An 18,978-nucleotide genomic window follows, 5' to 3' on the forward strand; every position below is an offset into this window, starting at 1 on the left:
TTATTGTATCGCATAGTGTTTATTTCTGATCCTAGATAAAAAGTCTTTAACACTGTAAGCAAGAGTTTTAGTTTTAGCATCACAGTATTTAGAAATGCGTGCCATGTATAAATTAACTACATAAACATAATCATTTTATGGTTTATAATTCATATTTTTAAAACTATGAGAACTGTTACATACAGATTTAAGCATTTTCCTCTGTTAGCAGCAGATTGTAGAGATTTCTTTTTCTGATGCTGTTTTCCTAGTGCAGACTTGCTGACTGCCTTGCTGACCTCTGCTCATGCAGCCAGATCCTCTCAGCTAACCCTCTTGCCCTCGATTCGCTTTAAGACAATGTTAACCACTTCGTCATTTTCTTTTGAAACTATATGTCATTATATGTTATTGCTTCTCAGAATGTTTCTCTAAGAAACTAATGTGTTTTTTTCTAGCATAAAACGTCCATCAACAGCTGAAAAGTCACATAACTCATGGGAAAATTCAGATGATAGTCGTAATAAATTACTGAAAACTGTTTCAACATCAAAACTAATATCAAAGGTCATAAAAAATACAGACAAGTAAGTTGCTATACGTTATCATCTTTGAAAATCAATAATTGTGTCTCTACATAATTGTGTGTAACAACATGCCTGTTGTAATAACATGCCTGATTTGATTTTTTTTTTTTTTTGGTTTATTTATATTACTTTTTATTTATATGAGTAGCTATCTTCAGATACACCAGAAGAGGGCATTGGATGCCCATTACAGCTGGTTGTGAGCCACCATGTGGGTGTTGGGAATTGAACTCATGGCTTCTGGAAGAACAGTAAGTCCTCTTAACTGCTGAGCTATCTCTCTAGCCCCCTGATTTGAATTTTTAATCTATTTCAGTTGATTTGTTTGGTTTTTTTCTTGTTAATGTATCTTTTTAAGTCTTCATAGAAAAGCTTTGTCTTCTATTAATTTTTCTTCAGTTTCTGAGTTTCATAAGATTTATAGTCTTTTTGTATGTGCTTTCAGTGTTTTGATGATCTTATGTGATATTTACTGTTTTACTATATTAGTACTTGAGACTATTGAGAAACCAAAAAAAAAAAATTACTGTTTCCTGAATTTTACTTCTGGACATTTATCTAAGCTATTGTCTAGGCATCAAAAATTTTAAATTCTTTCAGGTGATTCTAATGATGAGCCATAGAAAATAAATGTTCTTTGTATTCTTTTTTAGACATAAAGATGTCATCGTCAATCAAGGTAAATTAAGATTTCTTTTTAAAAATACTTGCTTTGTTTTTAAACATCAGTTTAACTATCGTTGACTCATAAGAATATGACTTAATTTTATTCAGTATAATTTATTAATTCATAGTAATCAAAGAGACATATTACTATAGTCATTTAAGAAAATGCTCGGTTATTATTGTAAGATATGTCATTTTTGTCTCAACCAGCAAAAATGTCAACCCGGGAAAAAAACAGCCAAGGTAAGGATAAGCTCCGTGGGCCGTCCTGAGCTGGCCTTGTCTCATCTCTTATTTGGCTTTTTGGAATTTCGACTCTGACTTTCCTCTTAAGAAAGGAAATACTGTGGTAATTTGAACTAGTAAGTTAACTGCTTTAAAAAAGATAACCTATTATCTGTGAGAGCTGAACAATTAAGGTAAATAGTAAAAATAAATATAACAGCATAAGAAATTAAAAAATGTATTTCTTCCAAAAACTATACTTAGAAAAGCCATTTAAAAGATTGATAAGTTTTAACTCAGTTTCCTGTCTTGCCAACTTGGTTGCAAATAATCATTTATTTCTTGCTGAAAAGAGTCATATAATATAATGAGGCAAGCAAAGCATTTCCTCTTAAATTTTTCCCTTTTATTAATTGTTGTTTCTGGCTACTTGTTGTCTCCTTGTTCTGACCAAAATAGAATAACTCTGTATATGTATATTTAATTGCAAAGTAAAGTTTTATATATCAGTTTTACATTCTCAGATTACTTGAAAATTTAATTGAAGCATGCTCTTTTAAACAAAACCTTGCCTTTTCTGTTTATGATTTTGCAGCTCATCTCTTTTGTCATAACTATCTTTGTTATCTGGACTATTAATTAGCTAAAATGTGCTTAAATTTTTTGTTAGCAATTTAACTTAATTTCTGTGGATTTTTACTTTCTTTCATTCTAGTAAGAAAAATATACTTATTGGCTATAATCTTTAGGTCATAAATTGTTATACCAATTATAAATAAGTTGAAATGTGATGATATTTAGTTAGATCTGAACTTTTTGTAGTGCAGTAGTGTAGATTACATAATGCTGACATACGCAAGGAAAATGCTGAATTTATTTACAAATACGTTTTGACTCTAGCTGAACTTTGTTAAATAGAGGCGCTGATCATAGGAAGAGCAGTGAGTGTGAAGAGTCTCTTGTCTAAACTCTTCATTTGGTAGCCTCATGCCCTAGGCCTAATGACAGTGTCCTTGAATAGTGTTCTGACCTAAGCATACTAACCACAGCCAAGCTTCCATCACCTAACTCCTGAGGGTGGAACACCACATACAAAAGTCCTTAAAACTAAGAAGCCTGTGCCAGAGATGAGCTGTTAGTAAGTGTTCTCAAGAAGCACTCAAATCTAACAGCGTCCTCATAGGGTAATTGAGAAAGGGCTGTCTGTCTGCAGTGTGTCTGGAAGCAGGACTTAACATTAGTCTGTAAGAGTGGTTTGTATTGGCACAGTCTTAAGTCATTCAGGCATGCCAATGAAATAAAGCCATTGTGTGCACGGGAGCAGTGTGGAGGAGCAGCAGCCAGGTGCTTGGGACGAAGCAGAGAAAGGAGAAAAGCCGTTGAGCATTGTTTTAAGGATTTTAAGGCAGGCGTGGTGGTGTGCACCTTTAATCCCATCATTTGAGATTTAAGGGACAAGTGGATCTCTGAGTTCGAGGTCAGGCTGGTCCACAGAGCGAGTCTGAGATAACCAGGGCTCTATTATACAAAGAAACCCTGTCTCATTTACTTTAAAAAACAATTAACTCAAGGATGGGAATTGGTGTCATCAAATGTTGACTGCACTGAGCATTAATTATACAATTTGAGTAAATTTCTTTGTCCTTTAGATTATTCTTTATGGAGAATAGTCACTAGAGTGCACCTGTCAAGAATTTTAATTTATAAATTTATTAAAAATAAATATATTTTATTATAAATAAGATTTATTTATGTATGTATTTTGTCTGAGTACTTTGTCTACATGTATGTCTACACACCAGAAGATGGCATCAGACAGTTGTGAGTTGCCATGTAGGTGTTAGGATTTGGACTCAGGAACTTGAGATGCGTGGGTGCTCTTACCCTTTGAGTCTTCCCTTCTACCCCACCCACCCCATCAGCACTCTTGTTCAGTCATAGTTCCGTCCCACAGTTTTGGAAAAAGAAGCTGATAGATTCTAACTTGTTGACCAGGTGTGGAGTGTGGGCAATAGGCAGCGAGCGTCGTGGAGACCAGCTCTGGAGAGCTGATGTGTGCCCTCTCCCAAAAGACCACCACGGAGAGAGAGGCACAAATGTGTGTGACAGAGCTGGAGTAATTCCCCTGGACGTGTTAGCCCACATACGGTGTACAGTGGATCGCTAGACTCATGCTGTCTGGCGTCTAGAGACTGACGGGAGCTTATCATTTCACTTCCCCGAGTCTTTGTTTTTGTGTGCTAATTTGCTGTGTGTGTGTGTGTGTGTGTGTGTTTAAAAGCCCTGTAATCAAATGTATAAAATAAAAAGAAAACATTGTCTGTGTTTGCTGTAAGATCTAAATACATTTTTAAAGTTTGGTTTTCATTTGCATGGCATATTATAACATATTTTCTAATATTTTATTTATTAATGCTAAATTCAGTTTTGGACATTCTTTTAAAATTGCTGTTTATTTTATTTTGACTGATGACAAGCATTACTGGTTCTAACCCATCTGCTTTGACATGGGAAGAAATCTATTTACATTTGATACGTGTAGGTAAACAATAGCAGAAAAATCTGTCCAAAGTCTTCTGCCTTCAAGCATAGCAGAGTAAGAGAAGGAAAGCTTGGGAAGCTGCGAGCTCTGCTCTGAACCATAGCCAGACATGGGCGCAGGCGTCCTGGTGGGAGCGGGTGGCAGGAGAGGCACTGAGGTCAGGCATGGGAGCAGGGGCGAGGGGCGCCTGCTGGCTGGGCGCTCAGCACCACCTTGCTCCTTGCTGGCTCTAGATTTTGTTACTGTCACAGCAGAGGTAAAGTGCCTCGCAGGTAGAGTTAAGTGTCCTGCAGGACGTTTGTTATTAGATGTAGCGGCTAGGTTTTGGTACAGTGCTTCAGTTTGTAACTTACTAAAAACTAGCTGTGGCTATGGTTTGTTGTGTGCTACTGTGGTACTGAGAATTAAACCCGAGGCCTCGCATGCTAGACAAACACTGCACATTCTCTAATGTAGACTACAGCCCTGCATGCATTGAGCTTCATTTCTAACCCTGAAGAACATGTTTTAAACTCACTGGGAGACTGTGTGAGGTCCAAAGGAAACTCCCACTTCCTCAAACTCCAAAAGACAGTCCAATGAGCTCAACCTGGACGGCGTACGGGGGGATTGCTGGTGGTTAGAGGAAAGCCAGCCTTCCTCGGGAACTTGGGAAGCTAGTTCCCACCTGCCAGCGGGGCTCATTTCCCTTAGTTCCAGCAGAAGGGACATCTAGCTGGCTGTGGTGCCTGTCGGAATATCAGAGGACACATTGGTGACAATGTCCGTGCTAGCTAGCATCCTAGATCTCCTCCCCATTACTCATTGTCCTCACAACCCTTGAATCTTCACTGTGCCCTCTCTCACTCTCTGTTCCTGCCTCTCTCACCTCTCACCGTGCTCTCTCTGCCTTCTGTCCCCTGCTAGGCTCCCCTGTCACAGACCGCCTGGGCCATGTCCAGTCTGCTGGCGGTGTCCAGTCTTCCTCCTTCCCTCCCTCCCTCCCTCCCTCCCTCCCTCCCTCCCTCCCTCCCTCCCTCCGTCTCCCCCTCCCTCCCTCTTTTTCCCTCCCTCCCTCTCTATCTCTCTCCCTCTCCCCCTCCCTCCCTCTCTATCTCCCTCTCCCCCCCTCTCCCTCCCCCTCCCTCCCTTTCTCTCTCCCTCCTCCTCCCTCCCTTTCTATTTCCCTCTCCCCCTCCCTCTCCCTCCCCTTCTCTCTTCTCTCCCCCCTCCCTCTCTCTTCCCTCCACCCTCTTCCCTCTCCCTCTCCCTCTCCTTCTCCTTCTCCCTCTCCCTCTCCCTCTCCTCCTCTCTCTCTCCTGCGATGCCCCTGGCTATTCTTTCTCTCATATGTACAGGGAAAACCTTTCCCTTAAGCATACCATGGGGCAGCCATGGTATCAGTTTATACAATAAGCAGCTTTCTAAGATTACCTGCTAGAGAAAACGATGTCTGACAGAGATGAAACGAGTGCAGCTGATAGATAAGCTTATCCTTACAATAGTTATTGATTGAGTCTGTTTTCGAGGTAAGGTCTCACCATGGCCTGGAATTTGCTCTGTAGACCAGGCTGGTCCCACCTTCATAGCTCTGCCTTGCTACTTCTGTTTCCTAAGTGCTGAGATTGAAGGTGTGTGCCATCATGCCTGGCTTTTGTTTTATGAGATGTTGTGAACCAAACTTAGGGCTTTGCCCGTGACATCAAGTGTTGTCTGCTTGAACGACCCTGTATATGCATTAATATCAAAAATATAAGTGTCCCATGTCCTCATTTCTGGAGCAGTAACTGAATGTCTCACATCATTAGCTGTTTCTTAAAACTGAATAACTACCATTTTTCTGACTTAAATGTTTCAAATCTGTGTTCTTTTTTCATTAACTTTTAAAATGATGTGTACATATGTATTGTGCAGATTACTTGAAGTGTATGCACATTGTGGAATGAATAAATGCATCACTGCAGTTACATTCACAGTGAGAGCATTTAACATCTACTTTCCTGATCCACCTGGTAGTCAGAGCACTCGCTCTCCTACCAGTGATGGTTGAAGTTAGCACACACTTACTTGTTAATTGTCTGATCATATTGCCAACTTCAGTGACTAACGCCTTGACTGGGAAGAGATCTGTGTAGTTGAAGAAAGGACCGGTTGAGAAGCCAATGTTACTCAAAAGCCTACAGGAATTGTATTTAGCTAAATGGTCGCTCTCAAACATTTCTTTTTTTCATGTTTGTTCACATGCCTGTGGGCACGCATGTATGTTCTGCATGCCATATGGATACCAGAAGTTTGACTGCCGAGGTCTTCCTCCAGTGCATGAGCTGTTATTAGGACTAAGAGCTGGCCAGTACAGCTGGTGTAGGTGGCTAACTTGCTCCAGGGATCACCTGTCTGCCATCTGAGCTATGGGATTCCCGGCAGGTCACCACGCTTGCCCTGATTGGCATGGTGCTAGTGATGGGCACCCTGTTCTTCATGCTTGTACAACAAACACCTTTATCTGCTGAGCCTTCTCATTACCCCTCAAATAAACTTTAAATAACCAATATAAACAGTTATTGAATGGGGAAAAGAAAAATTAAGCCATAAATAATCTTGAGATTCTAATGACTCTTATAGATCTAAAAAGCTTATGAATTGTTCCTTTATCAGCTATTTTTATATACTTAGTTGTTTGTTTAACAAAAATTTGAGTATTTCCTTTCCTTGCCAGACACTGTACTAAGCACATAATTACTATGTCTGAACCATGTGGAATTTAGTAACAAACAGTATGCTACACATATGTGATATAGACAGAATATAACCAATTCCTGTGTTATGAGATGATACATGTTTGGAAAGAGTAAGGACAGGTTGCTGTTATGTATGTGGTAGGGAAGGCATTTCTGATACAGTAACATTTAAGCAGTCCAAAGAAAATGAGTGAAATGCGGGACTTTAGCATGGTAAGACAGAACAGGTAGATCACTGACCACAGTGTTGTATTTGTTCACCATTACATTTGTAACATACGTGTTTATTCTTCCTCACCAGATGCCTCACTCAGATCAAGGGCAAGTGAATAATGCAGCATGAGGCGTAGGAGCATAGTTCCCTGTATCACAGCAGATTTAAAACACGACAATTCTACAGTGTCTAAAGTTACACGGAAATTTAGCTGCTGTTTCTCTAAGCTACTCACCCATTGGCGCACCAAGGAATAGCTTTACCAAAAATACTAATTTTCCCCCTTTAGTAACACATTTAAATGTTTAAAGGTTGTGAAATATTTTTTTCTTTCTAAAAATGTATGTAAATACTATAATTTGACCCAAATTTATCATATCTTCACATTTTGTTGGATTTTATCCAAATGGTTTTTTTATTTTATTTTTTTAAGAAATAAGACATGAGAGCCAGGTTGGGGGGGGGGGGCTCGCTCCTGTAATCCCAGCAGTGACAAGGCCAGAGCCAGGTGTGGGGGCTCACACCTGTAATCCCAGCAGTGGAGAGGCCGAGGCGGGAATATGACTAGAGTTCAAGAACAGCCTTCTGTAAGATGAAACCTAATTTCACAAAACCCCAAAGCAAAACACAAAGCATGAAAGTTAGAGCCTGTTTGTTAGTCCTGCTGAATCAGAGTTTCATGTGCACCCAGGTTTCTGTAGTCCCCCAGAACCTTGTGTTCCTTTTCCTGCCCTAGTTAATTAGGAAAACAGAGCTGGAGAGATGCAGGCTTTGCAGCTGCATCCCTCCTCGGTCCCTCCTTCGTGCAGCAGAAGCTCACTGTGGCGCTATTACTCCAAGCACTGTTTCTAAGTGCTTTTGTGTTATCATTATGTGTATATATCTCCCCTAACACACCTACAGACACACACTAAGACTTTAGAAAAATGTCAAACCTTTCAAAAAGAAAGCCTTTGGGGGGCAGTAAAAATCCAAAATACGTAAGTAACCTGTGTATGATGCTTTCAAGTAATTTTATGACAGTTATAAAAAAAAAAAGAGTAAAGCAAATCAGGGGTGGCTTGCAGTCAAAAGGGATTAATTGTAAGTTGGTTTATTTTTTTCTTTAATTAACATCCAAGTTTCCTTATCTATGTATCTGTAACTCTCAGGTAAGTTCCTAAATTGGTAGGACCAGGACCACGTCTTTTGTGTTATCATTATGTGTATATCTCCCCCACCACACACACACACACACACACACACACTAAGACTTTAGGAAATTTTCCTAATAGAACAAAGCAGGTGAAAATATAGCATTTTAATACTAGTCAAATTTTCAAACCCAGGTTTTATCCTAATTGGTGTTAAGTGCATCATATTTGGTAGGCACTGTAACTAGGACTTTTTTTTTAAACCCAAAGATTTAGATTTATAAACTTAGATTATTAGACTGCTGGGTTTAAAGTCATTCACCACTGCTTAGAGGCTACACATACACACACACACATTAAAAAATGTCTTATACATAGCACTATTTTGTTGAACTTTTTCTCTTCTTTGTGTTTTTTAAAGACAAGGTCTAAACCGGTTGGCCTGAAATTCTCTGTAGACCAAGCTGCCTTTTCCTCCTGAGTGTTGGGATTAAAGGTATATGCCACCCAGCCTGGTTTGTTGAATTTTAAAATATCTTTATTTTCATAGTATTGGTCAGAGCTGGAGAGATGGCTTGGTGGTTAAGAACACCTGTTGTAGCCCAGCGGTGGTGTCACACGCCTTTAATCCCAGTACTTGGGAGGCAGAGGTAGGCAGATTTCTGAGTTTCAGGACAGCCAGGGCTACCCAGAGAAACCCTGTCTCAAAAACAAACAAACAGTTTGTGTTATAGTTGAATTTGGTTGTTTATAGGAGGCTGATTGAAGGCACAGTTGTGAGGTGAGAAATGTCCCTGCATAGCGCTTGCCTCCTCTTGCTTCTTGCCACCTTAACTTGAAGAAGTGTGTGAGTCTTTTTCTCATGTGGTCCAAGATGGTGGTTTTTGAGTTTTGGTATGAACACCTGACATGAGATCTGCTGTCTAAAATCTTGCAGTTTAGTTAATATTGGCTAGTGTGATGTTGTGTGGTAGACTTAAGCTTTCATTCCACTTTCATGGCTGAAGCTGTGTTACTCATTTCCTGTAACCCCTAGTTTTCTATCATGCCTCCCATTCATGGGTGTGACTGTTGTTATGGATCAAGCAGTAGCTGGTGCTGTGAGCGTGAGAGTTAACGATGATATCTGTCCATGGTCTTGGCTTACTTTCTTTTGGAAAGTATCCAGTAGTAGGATTGCCAGATGACACAGTGATTGTATTTCTCTGAAGAGCCTCAGCCCTGCATTTCCATTGCAGCATATATAGTTGCCCTCTTTTCCATCTTTGGTCTTTGCATTGTTTGTTTGGGGTTTGGTTTGGTTTTGTTTTTGTTTTGGGGGGTTTTTTTTGGTTTTGTTTTTTGGATTTGGTATTTTCAAGACAGGGTTTCTCTGTGTAGCCCTGGCTGTCCTGGAACTTACTCTGTAGACCAGGCTGGCCTTGAACTCCAAAATCCACCTGCTTCTGCCTCCCAAGTGCTGGGATCACAGGCGTGCGCCACCACGCCCAGCTGCTTTGTTTGTTTTTGTTAATCATTCTAACAGGTCTGAAATGATATGCAGTGTGGTTTTCATATTTCCTTGAGTTACTATTAATGTTGCATGTTTTTTCAAATTGTTTGTTGACTATTTTTATGTCTTTTTATTTTTTAAAGATTATTTTATGTGTATGTACATGGTAGCTGTCTTCTCTTCAGACACACCAGAAAAGGGCATCAGATCCCATTGCAGATGGTTGTGAGCCGACATTTGGTTGCTGGGAATTGAACTCAGTACCTCTGGAAGAGTAGCCTTCAGTGCATCTCTCCTGCCCGCCCTGCCCTGTCCTTTTTTTTTTTTTTTTTTTTTTTAAGCATTTTCAAAGTACTTACCCATTTAAAAATACATTTAAGTAAGGGGTAAGGTTGTCTTGGTTTGTTTTACTATTGAACTGGCATTCATTATATGTTTAGAGATTAGCCACCTTATTATATACATGATTTGCAGATATGTCTCCTGTTCCATAATTTGTTTTTACTTTGTCAATTGCTTTCTTATGCAGAAGTTCTTTAATTTACAAGGTCTTGTTGTTTAGGGTGATTAAGTAGTGTGATAGACATGATTGTTGTCTGTCTAATTTTTCTCTCCCTTGCAAGTTAAGAATCCTTAGTCATGAAGGTTTGCATATTTTACCTGAGCTTTTTTAGCTTCTTGTAGAAATACGTAGACAAGTAAATTAAATTTGGATGAACACAGTTATTTCCCAACTAAACAAATGGTCACAGCTTTGTTGTTTGTTTTGATTTTTGCTTCCATTCTTTTGGACCAGATATTAATAGTGTCACTTTGTTTCCTACAAATGCTCCATAATATGTTAAAAAAAAAAAACATGCATTGGAAAACTTTAACAGCAACTCTTGTCATGTTTTCATTGTATCAGTAATCTACTTTCCTACAATTATATAGGAAATATATGTGGTTTAATCTTTGTCTTATGTTTCAACAGAAGGAGAATATATTAAAATGTTTATGCGAGGTCGGCCAATTACAATGTTCATTCCTTCGGATGTTGACAACTATGATGACATCAGAACAGAACTGCCTCCTGAGAAGCTCAAACTGGAGTGGGCGTATCCTTCACAGATATGAAACATACCTATTTGCTTTGTCCTAGTTTAATAAAAATTTGCCTATCTAATGAATCAACTTGTCCTTAAACCAGGAATAAACCATAACAAACTTAAGAAGCACTTGAGAAATTAAAAAGGAGACGGGCTCTCTAAAATGTGTTGGATATTTTGCTAATAGCAATTTAAAATCATCAGAAGTAGTACAGACAGGACAGCAGCTCCCGTAAGGTCCAGTCAGCAGCAGCAATGCCCAGGGATGGTTCCAGACTGGAACTGGAAGGACAGTGGCCGGCCGAGGGTGGCTCTGTACTTGCCCTGTGAGCCTTAACATTGTTTTAGAAAGGGTTAACTAAACCAGCCTCAGAGCTACTGTAAGAATTTATACGGACTTGACAATTTATAACGTATGAAATGATGTATCAGAAATGGTGAATTTTCTCTTTTTTTTTGGTTGGTTGTTTTGTATTGAGACATGGGGTCTCGCCACGTCTCCCTATGCAGCCTTGTACTCACTATGTAGCCTAGGGTGGCCGCATTTCACAAGAGTCTTCCTGCCTTAGCTTCCCATGTGTACCACCACTTACTTCAAATCATCTTAAGAGCTCAACTTGTCAAGGATGATTGTAATTCTGAAATTTACTACTTCTCTGCCAGGCTCAGATACACACAGTAGTTTACTACTGAGCTTTCCTGATTCCACCTGGAAAGTCTCATGTGGGATGCTAAAAACTCAGTGAAAATGCAGACTAGCTGTGTGACCTTATTCTCTGTTCTGTACTTTTCTCCCCCACAATCTTTAAATTCCTTACATTGAACAAAATTAAGTTAGCCTGGAGAAGTTGAGCAGTCCTGGAATCTAGCACAGGTTTTTATTGCTGTTCTGTACAGCAAACAGAGCGTAGCTATCCCTCATTTCTCATTTTAGGCCCAGTGTACTTGGTATTTCCTGGATGAGCCTTCTTAGGTCCCACTTGGTGCTTTGTAAGTCATGTCTTCTTGTACACTTCCTCCAAGCACACTGCCACACAGGCTCACTTCTGATTTGTTCAGAGCCCTGTGTTTAGCACTGTGCTTGGTACATGCTAGGAACTCAAGAGTATGTTTGTCCAAGGAATATGGACATTAAGACAGGTTACAGTATAAGACTTAGGTCTGGGCAGGAGAGGGAAATGTGAGTGTCCTGGCTCTAGTCCAGTTTTCTCTCCTTTATGCCTCGATGGCCTCTAAAACACCTTGAATGTTTGCTTTAAAGCCTTGACTTTTCATTCAAGATATGGTTATCGAGGAAAGGACTGTCGAGCCAATGTGTACTTGCTTCCCACGGGAGAGATCGTTTATTTCATCGCTTCAGTGGTGGTCCTGTTTAATTATGAGGAGAGGACTCAGCGGCACTACCTGGGTCATACAGACTGTGTGAAGTGGTGAGTATCAACACAATGCCAGCTCTGTGCTTGCCTGGCCTCATCGCCCTGAACATTCCCCATTGGAAGCTAAGACTATAAGTAATAATGTTATGGGTATTCTGTGCACTATATATTTAAAGTAAAAAGTCATGAACATTCTTCAAAGTGGTGTGGTATCAATAGCCATAGAATGCCACCTCCACCTCTCAGTTAATCTACCCTGTTGCTTCTGGTCTTCATCCCTTTCCACCCAGTCTGTTGTATGGGACCCATGTAAAGCAGACTGGATGCTATGGATTTCTGGAAGTAGTTTTTCGTACATTTACTTAGTATTTGTTAAGGGTTTATTCTATGTGATGAGTTTTATGTTTCCTTTTAGAAGGAGAGAAATCAAAACCTAAATGGGACTCTTAAGTATCCAGTGTGGCCTCAGACTGTAAGAGCAGAGCTAGAGCTCACTTTAGATGCTTAGGCTTGGGGTTTAGTCAGTGTTACTACTCTTTAGATAATTCAGTCATATGTTACTAGAATCCATTGTTTTCTTGCATTTAAAAGCTTAGCTTCTTTATACTGTTCTGACAAATAAGAATTTCTCTTATATATAAATGCTAGGATAGTACATAGATGATACATAGTACTAGCCTTCAGAAAAGGTGAAATACATTTATATTTGCAATATTATATATACAGAATCCATGTAAAGTTACAAGGGTAAGAGAAGCATGTCTGTCTCAGCTGGGTGCCAGTTATAGTGTGTGTGGAGGTCAGAGTGTGGAGGTCAGCCTGGCGACGCCCTGCTGTAGAAATGAAGGGAAGAGCAGGCACAGGAATTTGGGAGCCCTGCAGCCTGCACGTGGTAGACAGGCAAGTGTGTTCTCATTCCTGTGAGCAAAGAAAGTCGTGCAAAATATTGTTTTGGCTTCCACATGTGTAAAGTCTTGCAGTTTCCTGTGAAAAGTTATCACAGTTACCTTTAAACAGTGTCAGAAGCCAAGGTTAAGGGAAAGTTAGAGAAGTTCTTCCAGTTGGTGCAGGTAGGAAAGAGATGTTTGTATCACCTAGTACAGAAATTAGAATTTAAAATTTTTGTTTGAAAAGAAAGTAGTGTTAATTACAGCAAAAATGTCAATGTGTTAGAGGGTTTTCTTAGTGATGAATTATTTTTATTTTATGTGCATTGGTGTTTTGACTGTATGCATGCATGTGTAAGGGTGTTAAATCCCTCAGAACTAGAGACTGTTGTAAGCGGCCACAGTGCTCTTAACTACCAAGCCATCCCTCTGACCCTTAGATGTTTTTGGTGTTTTGTTTTGTTTTGTTTTGTTTAAATCTTGATTCAGGATATAAATTATTTAGGACAGTATAAGAGAAGTATTGGTAAACACTAGCCTCTTTAGAAATGAAAACCATATATTATTTATGCCAGATTGTTGAAACATTTCAGAAGATACAATTCTTCATGGAAAATTTATAGAAATTTGAAACATTTTTATCTTGTGACAAATTTAGTATATAGCAAGAACAAAAAGTCTTTCCATTTGAGCTGACTCCTTTATTATAGGATGGCCCAACAATGGAGCCAAACTGACAAGCTGGGCTCAATCCCTAGAACCTACAGGGGAGGAGAAAACCAACTCCCACAGGTTGTTCTCTGACCTCCACAGGCTGGCGTGCACTTACCACACATATTCATGGGCTTGCACACAAATAAATAAATGATGAGAATTGTAATTGCAAATATTAAGTGAGGTGGCGAGTGATAAGGAAAGACACCCAGCATTGTCGCCTAGCCTCCACGGGTAGACGTGCACACCTGCACAGGAATGCACACACGGGGTTGTGGTCCGGGATGTGTGCACCATGGTAAGAGTGCAGTTGGTACAGTATTTTCTGTTTCATTTAGAATTTGGTGCCCTGGGTTAGATTTACAAAAGCTTAACATTAAGAAATAGTTATAGGTCAGTAAGATGTTTACTGCTGCTTTTTGTTTTTTGTACAGTAAGATGTTTGGAAGATGTTTACTGCTGCTTTTTGTTAATTTTTAGAATTTGGTGCCCTGGGTTAGATTTACAAAAGCTTAACATTAAGAAATAGTTATAGGTCAGTAAGATGTTTACTGCTGCTTTTTTTTTTTTTGTACAGTAAGATGTTTGGAAGATGTTTACTGCTGCTTTTTGTTTGTAGCAAAGTAGAAATGCCTGAAATACTAAAGAATTGTTAAGTTAGCAGATGTATAAGATTGTGTAGGATGAAGTATACTCAAATTTGAATAGATGAAAATTACACTGGACCATACTGTACTTCATAACATCATGTAAAGATGTTTTCCTAAGTACATGGACTAAAAAGATAATTTGAACAAATGAAATTGGTTTCCATTCTTACTCTACTAAATTATGATTTTTTTTCTATGAATTCAGTATTTCATTAATTTATTAACATTAATAAGAAAGAAAATTAGAAGCTTGCTTAATTTACTAATAAAAAATAAATAGGTTAGGTGTGGTTTTAAGACTGAAAATTATTTGATTAAAAAATGTTGATACAAAGGTGCCTTTATGCTGTTTCACATGTTTCTGTGTTTAAAGTTATGATAAATACTACTTTTTAGCCTTGCTATACATCCTGACAAGATCAGGATCGCAACTGGACAGATAGCCGGAGTGGACAAGGATGGAAGGGTAAGCAGCCAGCTCGTGTGTCTGCCCTCCTGTCAGAGGACCACCTGCCTTTAGCCAGCTCCTTTTCTCTCCCTGAAGTTAGAGGACAGGCGCTCTAGAATTAGCGGGGGCGGGAGGCTCAGAGTTTACGTAGTAGGATGCCACTTAGATACACTTAGAGTTTCAGTTACTGTGTGGTTTCACTAAATTGTTTTATGAGACATCTCATGACTGAGGTCAACAGTGAGTATTGATGATGACAAGCACCTGTGCATTCTTTGGGTTCAGTTTCTACAAAGAAAAGCTGCAGGTGAATTTTACTTTAAAAGGCTTTGAAGATCCCTCCTAGCTCCATATTCTTTTAAGGGTTTTTTCCATAGAACTTACTAAGCAGATCATTCATTTTTTAAAAAGTACATTATGTTAAGAATAAAGATAGTATACTATAAAAGTGAAGTATCGGGGATGGATGGTCACCCATACCTGAATACCTGCTTCTTGGTGCCTCAGGCAGGAGGACTATCAGATCAGCCTGGATAAAATTTTATGATCCTGTCTCAAAAATAGCAAAATATTAGCTATTACACTAGCTAATTAAGGTGGCTAATAAGAGCACATTACAGTTAGGGTTCTAAATCTACCTTTTAGTGCCTGTAAAAGCTGGTTACAGTCTCTATATCTTGGTTTACTTATCTCCAAAGAGCACAGATTATGAGGGTTAAATGATTTTGTATATGGCATATATTTAATCATGTGTGAAACATTAAATATGCAAATTATTTGTTGTATGATCACATGTCCTTATTTTCATAGAATGAGGGGAAAATAATACCTATTCAGTTGACTGCTCTTCCAGGGGTCCTGAGTTCAATTCCCAGCATACCTACATGTCACAACCATCCATAATGGGATCTGATTCCCTCTTCTGGTGTGTGCGAAGACAGAGCATTCATATAAAATAATAGTAAATATTTTAAAAAGTATATTCTTTGGAGGCATGTCTGAATTTTTTAGTTTTTATCTTGCTAAAGTGGGAAATTTGACTGGGCATGGTGGTGCACACTTTTGGTTCCAGCATTCAGGAGACATAAGCAGGTAAATATCTATGAATTTGAGGCCAGCCTGGTCTACATAGTAAGTTCCAGGATAGATAGAGCTACATAATAGTGAGACTCTGTCTCCAAAAAAAAAAAAAAAAAAAAAACAAGCCAACAATAAATAGGGCCTGTAGCTGTTGGCAGTGGTTACAGACCCCATGCTGTGAGGTGGTTCTGTACCTGTCTGCGCTCACCTGGGTGTGCTAGACTTGTCTTGTGTTTTGCAGCCTCTACAACCCCACGTCAGGGTGTGGGATTCAGTAAGTCTTACCACACTGCATGTGATTGGACTTGGGACTTTTGAGCGTGGTGTCGGATGCCTGGATTTTTCAAAAGCAGTAAGTCGCAATTACTTTTTTTAAAGTAAGCAATCTAAGCCTGAGTTTGTTTTGTAAATGTATGGGATTGTTTATCCATCCAAAAATGAGATGCAAGTTATTTTCAAGATAGCAATTGTTAAATAACTAGTATTGTAATTTGATTAAAGTATTAAATTTGATTTAGGATTTAGGATATGATTTAGGATCAAAATAATATTACATTTAGGTATATTTAATTTGTCTCTCTTAGTCAATGTTCTGTTGCTGTCATGGAGTTGTTAGAGAGACACCATGACCACAACAACTTATATAAGAAGACGTGTAATTAGGGCATGCTTACAGTTTCAGAGGTTTAATCCATTATCATGATGACATGGAGGCATGCAGACATGGTATCTGAGAGTTTCTACCTCTGCTTCCACAGGCAGCTGAGAAAAACTTGGACTTGCCATGGGCTTCTAAAACCTCAAACCTGCCCCCAGTGACACTCCCTCCAGTAAGGCCACACCTCCTAATCCTTTCAAATAGTGCCACTCCCTGATAACTAGGCATTCAACTCAGAGTCTGGGGGGGCCATACTCAAAGCGCCACACATTGCCAGCATAGTGGAGGAAATTGAAATAAGCAGTAAGACATGACTTAATTTCAGTTTGTCTCATAGGAGATGTTCATCTTACTAGGGAATTCAGTCATGACATTTCACTTCTATAAAATAATCTTTTCTGATGTTCCACAAGAGAAAGGTACTAATCAGATCTTTGTATTTCCTGAAGATGATGAACTCTTTTAGTTCTGAACCGATGATGGTGCATAGTGATCTGAAGAACTAGCTTCATGGTTGAGGTCACTTGTTACTCTTACAGAGGATCTGGGTTCAGTTCCCAAGATCCACACGATGGCTCACAACCATCTAACTCCAGTTCCAGCAGATCTGACGCCCTCTTTTGGCCTCAGCAAGTACCAGACATTCATGTGGTGCACACACATACACGCAGGCAAAAAACAAAATAAAAAATCTTTTTTAAAAATTGTGTGTAGCAATGCCCTTTCAGCTTTTTGGGTTTATATGAGAGGAAAGTAAGATGTTGCTCATCGAAAAGACTAGTTTTTCTTTTTCTTTTCTTTTTTTGTTTTTGTTTTTGTTTTTCAAGACAGAGTTTCTCTCTGTAGCCCTAGCTGTCCTGGAACTCACTCTGTAGACCAGGCTGGCCTCAAACTCAGAAATCTGCCTGCCTCTGCCTCTGCCTCCCAAGTGCTGGGATTATAGGCGTGCACCACCACTGCCTGGCAAGACTACTTTTTCTTAGATTTGTGATTATATTTAAGAAGTATGTAAGAAATCCGTATTAAATTTTCAAGTGGATTTCATTTTACACTTCAAAAATATGTTTAGCTGTTCCTATTATCTCTTCAGTTCTTACCTGTCAGTTGCTATATTCTGACTTATAAGAGTTTTGTAGATCATGAAAAAAAGAGATATTTCTGAAGCGCAAAATCTAGGTTTGTTTAACAGCTTTGCTAGTTTGCAGGCACCGAATGACAAGGGCCTGACAAGCCAAGAGAAGGGGAGGGGCCATGGCAGAACATGGTGGCAGGGGCAGGGGCCTGGGGCTGTGCGGTGCTGAGTCCTCAGGCTGGCTTCTGTTGTCCGCACTCTGCAGCTGCCCTTAGTTCTGATGACCATTTCAGTTGAGAGAGGTAGAGAGAGGCAAGTACTGCCCCCAGCTTTACTAGAGCGTCACTTGGTTCCAAAGATGTCTGAGACAGGGTCCACTGATGCTACTAGAAATAGATCGTTTGACATTATCCATAGTTCCCTCTCTTAAACTTACATAATCCGTGGGAATGAAGGTGGTTTCAGAAAAATATTTATTTTCATCTATCTCGTTTATTCATGTTAATATAAACCAAGTATGTTACAAAAGCTGTAGTCAGTGAACTTAAAGTATCATTTAATTTTAGCAAATTTCATCAAACTGTTCAAAGTTCATCAGACTGAAGTACATGGAATTACATATATTCCTGTGCAACTCCTGCAAGGAGAAATGCCTTAAGTATTTTCTAGCAGCAAGAAGGAAGCATAAGACAGCGAAAGGACTAGGAGAGGTGGGGGGCTGTTGCTAGGTGACAGCCAGGGACTCGCTGGCTGGCAGGAGTCTGCTCCAGAGCAGAGCTGGACATAGGAAGAAAGCTAACGTGTTTCTGTATTACTAAAACAGCACAGCATTTATAAATTCTACAATCAGTTGTGTCTCAAAGAAGGAGTTTAACAACTTTCTCACTATTAGTTTTAATAATGGCATCTTTTTTCTTCAAATTTACTTATTTAGGATTCAGGTACTCATTTATGTGTAATTGATGACTCCAATGAACATATGCTCACTGTATGGGACTGGCAGAAAAAATCAAAAGTAGCAGAAATAAAGGTAAATCAAATAAACTTTGGATATTGTATTTTAAAGTTCATTGTTTGATAGATATTTGGATTTATAATATATGCCTATCCAGGTTATAAGAGTAAGTGCACAGTTCATATTTATCAGGTTTTTTTTTTAATTTATCATATCCTGTGACAGTAACAGTACAGTTAGATAAACCATAAGAGCTGGCATGGAACAGTTCGTATTTCAGAAAACACTGAGTGCAGTCCCTAATTAAACTGAGCACTCTGCCTAGCTGCTACTATTTCAGTAATTGGGATTTTCAGTCAGTCTTCCCCCCACCCACCCTACCCCACCCCCGAGACAGGGTTTCTCTGTATAGCCCTGGCTGTCCTGAACTCACTCTGTAGACCAAGCTAGCCTTGAACTAAGAAATCTGCCTGCCTCTGCCTCCCAGAGTGCTGG

General features: G+C 39.3%; 1 protein-coding gene across 2 annotated transcripts in view; it reads left to right on the plus strand.

Annotated features, from left to right (window-relative positions):
• The window catches only part of Eml4 (EMAP like 4), a 117,200-nt gene that overhangs the window by 69,184 nt on the left and 29,038 nt on the right, over nt 1–18,978 (plus strand). Inside the window, exons 5-12 of one of the 2 annotated variants that reach the window (XM_052186475.1) lie at nt 438–566; nt 1,220–1,245; nt 1,443–1,475; nt 10,529–10,652; nt 11,924–12,073; nt 14,667–14,736; nt 16,040–16,150; nt 18,463–18,558. In XM_052186475.1, coding sequence (XP_052042435.1) covers nt 438–566; nt 1,220–1,245; nt 1,443–1,475; nt 10,529–10,652; nt 11,924–12,073; nt 14,667–14,736; nt 16,040–16,150; nt 18,463–18,558 — 739 coding nt within the window. The remainder of the gene's footprint in view (nt 1–437; nt 567–1,219; nt 1,246–1,442; nt 1,476–10,528; nt 10,653–11,923; nt 12,074–14,666; nt 14,737–16,039; nt 16,151–18,462; nt 18,559–18,978) is intronic. The other variant, XM_052186476.1, reaches the window with a different exon arrangement.

Source organism: Apodemus sylvaticus, chromosome 6 (assembly GCF_947179515.1).
Source record: "Apodemus sylvaticus chromosome 6, mApoSyl1.1, whole genome shotgun sequence".
Lineage (NCBI taxonomy): Eukaryota > Metazoa > Chordata > Mammalia > Rodentia > Muridae > Apodemus > Apodemus sylvaticus.